The 9,547-nt window shown below is 45.0% G+C and overlaps 1 protein-coding gene across 9 annotated transcripts in view; it reads left to right on the forward strand.

Moving 5' to 3' along the window:
• Nucleotides 1-9,547, forward strand: part of ptprk (protein tyrosine phosphatase receptor type K) — a 51,942-nt gene that overhangs the window by 8,409 nt on the left and 33,986 nt on the right. For all 9 annotated transcript variants that reach the window (XM_025056667.1, XM_025056666.1, XM_025056669.1 and 6 more), the window contains exons 2-7: nt 111-271; nt 1,120-1,171; nt 1,254-1,312; nt 5,299-5,380; nt 6,840-6,955; nt 7,693-7,867. In XM_025056667.1, the coding sequence (XP_024912435.1) occupies nt 119-271; nt 1,120-1,171; nt 1,254-1,312; nt 5,299-5,380; nt 6,840-6,955; nt 7,693-7,867 (637 nt within the window). In that variant the 5' untranslated portion in view covers nt 111-118. The remainder of the gene's footprint in view (nt 1-110; nt 272-1,119; nt 1,172-1,253; nt 1,313-5,298; nt 5,381-6,839; nt 6,956-7,692; nt 7,868-9,547) is intronic.

Raw genomic sequence — 9,547 nt, forward strand, 5'->3', positions numbered from 1 at the left:
AGGGGGAAAATGATATGACAACTGTGTGTTTTACTGTGATGGAATCATGTGATCCAGGAATCCCGTGGGTGTCTGAGGATTTCTTTCTTTGTGTTTTCATCTGTGTTCAGGTTCCTACATGTACGTGGACGTCTCCCAGTACGATGTGGGAGAAAAGGCCAAATTTCAGCTGCCGGTGATGAAGGAGAACGACACCCACTGCATTGACTTCAACTACCTCCTGACCAGCCCGGACGGATCCAGCCCCGGGACGCTCAATGTCCTAGTCAAGGTGACCATCGTCAACAGGATGTGATCTGATAAGACTGTGCTAGAACTGATGGTCACGTTTGGCTGCTTTTTTAAAAAAGAAAAGTATATTGTTGTTATAGTAACTTGTATTCATTCATTTAGCTTCTTTTGCTAAATTAGTTTTCACTAGTTAATGGGTTCCAGGACTCTAGCAGGGGTCAGAGCAGCTGCAGTATCTCACTGTCACACTAGCATACCCATCACTTCTACATACCTACCTTCTGGTTAAAATCTTAGGCTTTTATTTGCAGTTTCTTCAGATTGTGACGCTGGCACATCTGTCGTGTTCTCAGTCTTTGAACGAGGGCACAAAGTCGGCTAAAAATTACTAGCATATGTGTGTACGTAGCAGCTACAGGTGCTCAGAACACCGAACTGACGTGGTGCACAATGTAAGTGGCGGGAAAATAGACAAAAGACAACCACGTAAATAAACCTCAAGAAAACAACAACACGTGTTTATTCAGAACTCTTATTCTTATTATTATTGGGTCCAAAGGTTGTTGTGTTTTCTAAATAATGATCATAAAGATCCACTTACAGTTTCCTCCCGTCTCTCGTTCTCTTTTTACTTCACGTCACACGTGGAAACTGTCAGAAAACACATTGGCTGCTAAAGGTTAACAGAAGACCGTGTCGTTTCCCAGCTCATAAATATCTCATCCTAAGGTCACGATGCAAAAAACTAATTTGTGGGTGTCTCAGAAGTTCTGCATCCTGGCTGATTTCCTGACCTTTGACCTCCCTGGAACCCTCATTATGGTTGCGATGGAGACGTGATCTTCATCATTAAACCATGTTTATTTATTTTTTCTCTCCTACCTCCAGGTTAACAAGCTTCCCGTGGCCAACCCCATCTGGAACGTGACGTCCTACACTGGTAAACGCCGCTCCTCGGCCTCCTGTTCTGACCTGGTTGTGATGGAGTTGTCTTGTGTCTTGACTGTAACATTGTCGTCCAGGTAAAAGCTGGCTGAAGGCTGAACTGGCCATTTCCACCTTTTGGCCCAACGAGTATCAGGTAAATCACTGAATGAATGTGTGTGAATGGGTTCACAGGTTTAAGGGAAATCAAAATGATTTTTATTTTATATTGAATTTCTGAACCTCCTGGTCTGTGGGGTCAGTGATTCTGACCTTGAGAATTAAAACTTATTTGTTAAAAAATACTCACTCCACAAAAAGATCCTTAGAAAAACAACTGATTTCCTGAAAAGATTTGATTTTGTTTTTTCATGACAAATGCATGATGTGAGGCTGGAAAATCTTTTCTGTTTTTGTGTTGCCTGGAGTAAATGATTGAACTGCACTGATACAGAAGCTGTGTGTGTGTGTGTGTGTGTGTGTGTGTGTGTGTGTGTTGCCTGGTGGGTCCTAGCAGGCAACAACATGCTGATTATGTTAATACACTCAGTCTAGGGACCGTGTGATATTACTGTAAGGCAAAGTGTGAAAGCATCTCCCCCCCCCCCCCCCTGTGACCGTAGGTAGGGATCACCAGCCCCGAAACTCGTGTGTCAACATGTTTTAATTGAACTTAATCATCCTGGTTTGCTGAGGCTTATGTTGGATTTTCAGGCTACGAGGTTCAGGTTATTAGATCTGAGGTTATGAAGCCATTCCTTTTTTTTGTCTCATGTTGGAACGTGTTTCTGTGTTAGCACTTTGGCTAGAGTTGTAATGAGACGAGTTTCACCGAGGGAAGAAAAAGACACACACACACACACACACACACACACACATACAAGCTTGATTTGACATGAGGGCTGATGGGAGTTTCACCAGCCTCAGCTTTAAAAGTTGAGCTTTAATGTCAGGTTAATTCAAAGGGTTTGGTGTCAGAATAAGAGCTTCACTGTCCCTGAGCTGAAGTTGGTTTTGTAATTGTTGGTTCAATTTTTGACAAACGGTTCCTGTTTTTTGTTTGTTTGTTTGTTTTAGAGAAAGACGTGAATTAAAAACGAATCAAGAAAATGTTTAATGATTATGAACTAATATATACATATAATAAATCAACTTAAAAGAATCTAGCTTCTCATATGGGCCTTATAGTTTTAAAGATGGAGACACGTGTAGGTCAAAGGTCAAGTCCTTCATAACCAACCTGAGGACAGTATCAAACTGTAGAGGAACATTTCAGATCCTCGTGATTTGACCTCCGCTCCCCCTGGGGTCGGCGACCCCCACGTTGGAAACCTCAACTGCAGGATTATCTGAAGACCTCGTTGTCAGACAACATGAAGACGTCAGGGACTCTTGGACGCCATCTTTAATCGTTACAGATAACTGTCATAGAAACCAGTTCCTACAGACAAACGTCAACACACCTTCACCTCTCTGCACCTCCGTGTCCAAACGTGTGCACGCCGGCGTGATGTGTGTGATTAATGATCAGAGGACGTGAGGACATGTCAGCCCTCAGCACTTCAACCACATGAAGACTCGAGGACACACCCCGTCATTAACGCTGCCTTCCGTCCATCCCGTTCACTTTTACTTTTACTTCTTACCGCAGAAAATTCAGGCACACGTTGCGTTGCCTCCGGGCACGTTCACGGATCCAGCGAAATGAAATCAGCATAAAGAAGAAAAAAAACATGCAGATAAAGACAGACAGGCGTCACGATAGGCAGTAATCGGCCGACTGTGGCGGACGGACAGACGGGCGCGCTGAACCTCAGGACGGCACTGACAGAGGCATTAAAAGTCAACTGATGACTTTCCACGGTGAGCTGTGAGTGAAAGATGATAGCAGCAGCGAGAGACACGATACGGGGAGAGGGAGGGGGTCACGGAAGGAGGGGTTGAGGGGGGGGTGACACGCAGGGGGTGATAAGCTGTGGGTAAACAGTTCACGGCAGATTTCCTTTTACTGGTGATGAATGACAACAACTTCTCCCCCCCTTTTACTCCCCCTCTCACTCTTTTCTCTTTGATAGCGACCCCGTCAACCCCCCCTCCCCTCCGCTCCCCCCCCCTTCCTTCGCTTCTCTTTCCTGAGTAAACAGCTAGAGAGCAGCAGCTGAGAGAGAAGGACAAATTAATGGGGAGAAATATTAATAAAAAGGAAGGATGATGGGGTGAGGAGGAGGAGGAGAGGGGGGAGATGGAGATAGTTGAGATGGATGAAGACCAGCGCAGTCTTTCTCAGTCATAGCTCAGTTGATGAACTGCAGTGGTGGTGAACGGAGGCACTTGTTGCAGCAGAATCTTCCAGAGAAAGGTCACCGAGAGACGGCTGCTGCTGTGATTCGATCGTCTTTTCTCCACATTTTTTTCACAGTTTTTCCCTCTTTTATTTCCATTCTCGCTGCTCATTATTCCATCTCTGCGGTTTTGTCTGTTAAAAAAACAGACAAATGTGAGTCTGCTGAGTTGCATTTTCCTCACACCGGTTTATCAGTCCACGACCGGGCCAGCAGCTGTGGTCGCGTCCGTACTAATGGCTGTTCTATCCAACCGTAATCTGTCCAAAAAAAAAAAAAAATGGAGCTGCTTTCTCATTCACAGGAAGGAGAGAAACCATAAAATGCTAAAAGCTAGTCTTTTCTTTTATGAATAATTCTTTCATGCCGCTGCTGGTAGCCCAGCGGTGACTGATATGAACCGACCAGGAAGCAGGAAACGGCAGGTAACGACATCAGGTGTCTGTTAGATAGTGGCAATGAAAGAGAGAGAGAGAGAGAGAGAGAGAGAGCCTGTATGTAGATGTGTTATTTTTTCATGACAGTGCTCTGATAGTGGAAAGCAGAAAAAAAAAAAAGTTATGAGATTAGAAAAGAATCAGATTCCAGACGGTTAACGTTTCTATTCCCCGCCTTCTCACGTTATTATCTCTGCCTTAGCGGCCATTTAATGTGCACCAAAGAAGATTACCAGGAGGTGGCGTGGAGCATCATCTTCATCCTCCTCTGATTATAGACATATATATATATATATATAACCATCCAGCTGCAGCCAGGACGGCGGCCTGTTTCTGCGCTGGTGTCCGTCGTCGTGTTTCGCAGCGATTTAGACTCAATCCATTACTTTTACAGCAAATTAAACTGGCAATTGTTTTGTTTATGCTGCGCTTCAGAGGCACGCTTTATCGTTGTGTAACAGCGCAGCGGAGAGTTGGTGATTAAGCTCGTTCAATTTCACTTTTTTTTTTTTTCATTCTTCGTTTTGTTTATGCCTCACACCAGTGAGAGAGAAAGAACTTTCTGAGAAGAATGGTTTTCTGATAATCACCTCTGTTCTTCTGATAGCACCGTGTAAAGAAACAAAACCGTTTATAATAAATTGAAAACTCGTGAAACTACTCAGGTGTTTTGGGAAGTAAGTGTTGAAATGGAAGCCCTTGGGGAAATAGAGGCTCCTGAAGACGGTACGATCTGTGGCGTCAGTAAACATCCCCGTAAAAAACAGAGGAAAATGTTTTGGTTTTGTTTTTTCAGATCATGAAACATGATGTCAAATTTGTAATTTAATGTTCCATTTTGAGAGGCATCTTTGACCCAGCAGTGTTTACATGAGAGAATGTGACTGAAGCACAAAAACAAAATGGAGGCAACGATCAACGATCACTGCAGTAACACACACACAGTGACGTGAACGAGCTTTGTATAAAAATTGCAGGACGTTGTCTATGGTATTTTGCTGTTAGCAAGTAAGCTGAAAAGGTATCTTTTATTCATGGTTTGAGTGACACAGGGGACACAGGGGACACAGGTGACACAGGGGACACAGGGGACACAGGTGACAGGTCTTTGTTTTTAGAGGAACCACTTCAGGTTTTGGCCTCTTTTCCGTACACCTGTGTGTCTCCAGAGTTCGTCCTCTGTGGTCAGTACGGAGGGTGAACCGTCAGTGAACTGTTGTGTCACTCCTACTTCTTTCAGGCCTCCAGGGCCAAAGGCTCCTTTACTAACTTAAAGTTTTCCCCTCTCATCACTGATGCCTGGGTTTCTCAGTAAGCAAAAGTGCAGACTAATGAATTTTTTTTTTTCTCTCTCTCTCTCCCAGGTCATATTTGAAGCCGAGGTTTCTGACAGCAAAGCCGGCTTCATTGCCATTGATGACATTCAGGTGCTCAGCTACCCATGCGGTGAGTCATTAGCATGCCAGCAATTAGTCCTAGTTGGCTGAATGGACGCTGATAGCTTTGGCCACTAATTAGACTGTACCTGGGATGGTGTTTGTTGCAGCTGAATGGGTCGATAAGTGGGAAGGTGACACGGGAGAGGAGGGCTGCAGCCAGAAGTGGAAGAGGTCATAGTGAAAAAAAAAGAAAAAAAAGAAGAAGAAGAAGTAGAAGTGGAGAAAGGAGGTGAGGAGGGAATAGAAGAGAGTGAAGCGGGAAATGAGACAGTATTAGGGCAATCATGGGGAGAGAGAGAGAGGAGATTTCTACCACTCAGCACTTTCTCTCTCTCTCTTTAACCTACGTGCACTCTCACTCTCACACACATACACAGTGAACACTGGCTGTCTTGTCTTACGCTGACAGGAAAGAGGTGAGGGGGTTTAAAATTCGTACTCCGTCTCCAGTCCTCCCCTTTCCTTTGCCTGAGCGTTTCCCTGCCGCTGCATGCCAACGAGGAGAGCCGTGACATAAAACCACGTCTGCTCGCTCACAGACATGTCTGTTAATCTGGAGCCGCGGACCAGCGTGTGTGACGGGAAGCATTTACAGCTCCTCCTGGTCATCCGTCTGAGAAACGGCCCTGGAATCTTTCACCACAATTTTGTTTCTTAATAGATTCTATTGATCAGCAGTGGTAGAGATGTGGTGTCCCTGCAGCTTCCTCTTGTCCCGGCTTCCCTGTTGTTCTTGTCTCTGTCAGGGATTGTCAATACCGCGCTGAAAGTATCCACTGACCATTCATTTTGTCACCAGAGCAACCTGCGCTCTGAGAAAGGGTGTAAAAAAAAAAGAAGAGTCTTTTGAGGTCAGGGAGGCCGCGCTGCTCCTCAGAGCCACCGAGTACGAGCAGAGGAATTAGTACTGAGTCTCCACAGTGGAAGCATTCATCCTCACAGCTGCAATTCTGGACACATGGGCGTGTGTGTGTGTGTGTGTGTGTGTGTGTGTGTGTTTTCATTCACCATGGGAGCTGCTATCTATGATTGCAATCACCTCCCTAGAATAAAAATGTCATAGGTGGAAGTGCATCTTCAGGGTCCAGAGCCTCATTTCATATTTTAGCATAGCAGTTAATAACTGGAGGCGGCGTGAATCACACACGGACTCAACGTGACACTGACGTTTCCTCCCGGCGGCACCGCAACAACCGCCTTTGGTTTCATCCGACTCCAGTAAAATCTAATCGCAGTAATAATGAACACACTCCTCCGGGTAATAAAAGGTCCTTCACTGTAGCTGTGGTGTTTGCCGTGCTCAGACCTGTTTGGATCCACACACCCCCCCCCCTCGGCTCCGTCACCTCAGTTCTGCCTCTAACAGACAAGAGAAATGAAAACACAGAAGGCGCTAATGCACGTTAGCACAGACATGAATGTTTCTCTCATTTTCTCCCCCTTTTTTTTTTCTCCACTTCCTGCAGACAAATCACCACATTTCCTTCGACTTGGAGACGTGGAGGTGAACGCTGGACAGAACGCCACGTTTCAGTGCATTGCTACGGGAAGAGACACGTCCAACAACAAGCTGTGGCTGCAGGTACGAGTACTGCTGTCATGAAGCCAGGAAAATAAAGTCGGGCCGGACATTTTCTTTGGCTAATCACCGGATGAATTAATATTGAATTGAATAACAATTCTGCTCTGAGATGAAGACGTTGTAAACTGCCACCATTTCTAGAACAACACCTTCAGACATACAGTAGATGCATGTTGCTAGGCTACAGAGAGTGTTGCCTTCTTGGTCCGTCATTGGTTGGAATTTCTGAATACATGCTAGTAAGGATTTTCTCACAGGTTAATATAGTTTTTTTTTTCATGTTTTTCAACCACCTTTTGACCATGGATCTCATGGATTTTTCAAAAATATTTTTTGTGCAGTTCTATATCTTAACACTTGGCGGCTGTTGACTCAGCTAACCAGCGACCAATATCTGAGAAGAAAACCTGTACTTGATGTAAACACACTTGTAGGTGCAGACATATTAAAACCCTACAGGCCGCGTGAGCCATAAACATGTCATCATCGCTTCATCAACCAGGCGCCGCGACCCCGGCGACCCCGGCCGTACATCCTCACCGCAAACACGATTAGAACTTTAATAGCTTCTGATTTCATTACGGCTCCATTGTAGCCGTGACCTTCAGACCTGCTGTCAGGAGGCGTGTGTGTGTGTGTGTGTGTGTGTGTGTGTGTGTGTGTGTTATCTGCTGCCGCCTGTGTGACCCTGAGCTGAGCAGTTAACCCTGCATCAATTTGATCTGTCTGTGATTTAGAGGAGAAATGGAGAAGACATCCCCGTGGCTCAGACCAAGAACATCAACCACCGACGCTTCGCCGCCTCCTTCCACCTGAACGAAGTCACCAATCAGGATGCAGACGCGTACCGGTGTGTCACCCAATCAGAGCGTGGATCCGGCGTGTCAAACTATGCCGGTCTCATCGTCAGAGGTGAGGGTTTTTGTTTTTTTTTAATCTGAATCAGGAGCAGAAGTTCAAAGACGTGATCCTAATAATTAATCAATAATTAGTTGTGAAGTAATCAACAAACCGACACCTTCTAACTTCCAGACTGGTTTGTTGGATGAGTTGGTTCGTCAGTCGTCCAGGTTGGCGCTGGTTTTCTGACAGCTCTTGAAGACAAATCAAAATGGCTTCTGAAAAAGTTTTTTTTTTTTTTCTTTCCACTGTTTTCTGTCTGTTTTCCTTTGTCATCTTTAAAAAGTTGGTCGAAGGAAACTTTTTTTTTAAACACCAAAATCTTCACGTTGTTCCAGTTTGAACCAGTTTCACTGAGACTCTGTTGGTCGTTTGGACCCAAAATATACAGCGATCCGTTGCTGTGTGTGTGTGTGTGTGTGTGTGTGTGTAACTTCATGAATGTCAAACATCTTTCCAATCAAATGCACTTCCACAAAGTCTGACTGTCTATAAACTAATGAGGAAGGTTGGTGCGTGACTCTCTCTGTGTGTGTGTGTGTGTGTGTGTGTGTGTATAAGTGGAAACCGTGTGTGTCTGTTTATATGCGTGAGTGCGGGTGTGTGTGTGTGTGTGTGTGAGCTCCAGCTTGCATGTGCCGATGACATGTGGTTAATAAGGTGTCACCGTGTGTGTGTGTGTGTGTGTGTGTGTGTGTTTGAGACGGGATGCTTTATTCATTCACATTCAATAGCTTACATATTTGATTCATCTGCCAGAGAGAGAGAAAAAGAGGAGGAGGGCGAAGGCAGAGAGGGGAGGGGGGGGGGATCCAGATCCAGGAAGAGCGATAAGGCAGTGATAGAGAAGACGGCGAGGAGACGCGGTGGAGAAAAGTTAAATGTAAATAGTCGGCTCATTATCCAGAGAATATCTATATCAGAATCAGGGACGTGTCTGAATATGTAAACAGCTGAGCAGAGACTAGTTTGTTATTCTGTGGAGAGAGAGAAGTGAAATGAAATCAAAGCTGAAGTGATAACATTTTCTTTGGCTAACGACACAGTTTGGTCTAAAATGAATGAACGTATGAGAAAAACACGACGTCGACTGTGGATTCATTAATATTGAATTGAATAACAATTCTGCTCTGAGATGAAGACGTTGTAAACTGCCACCATTTCTAGGAACAACACCTCCAGACATACAGTGGATGCATGTTGCTAGGCTACAGAGAGTGTTGCCTTCTTGGTCCGTCATTGGTTGTAATTTCTGAATACATGCTAGTAAGGATTTTCTCACAGGTTAATATAGGTTTTTTTTCATGTTTTTCAACCACCTTTTGACCATGGATCTCATGGATTTTTCAAAAATATTTTTTGTGCAGTTCTATATCTTAACACTTGGCGGCTGTTGACTCAGCTAACCAGCGACCAATATCTGAGAAGAAAACCAGTACTTGATGTAAACACACTTGTGGGTGCAGACCCTACAGGCCGCGTGAGCCATAAACATGTCATCATCGCTTCATCAACCAGGCGCCGCGACCCCGGCGACCCCGGCCGTACATCCTCACCGCAAACACGATTAGAACTTTAATTGCTTCTGATTTCATTACGGCTCCATTGTAGCCGTGACCTTCAGACCTGCTGTCAGGAGGCGGCTGTGTGTGTGGGTGTGTGTGTGTGTGGGGGGGTGTTTGGGTTTTATAT

This window comes from Cynoglossus semilaevis, chromosome 7 (assembly GCF_000523025.1).
Source record: "Cynoglossus semilaevis isolate Cse_v1.0 chromosome 7, Cse_v1.0, whole genome shotgun sequence".
Lineage (NCBI taxonomy): Eukaryota > Metazoa > Chordata > Actinopteri > Pleuronectiformes > Cynoglossidae > Cynoglossus > Cynoglossus semilaevis.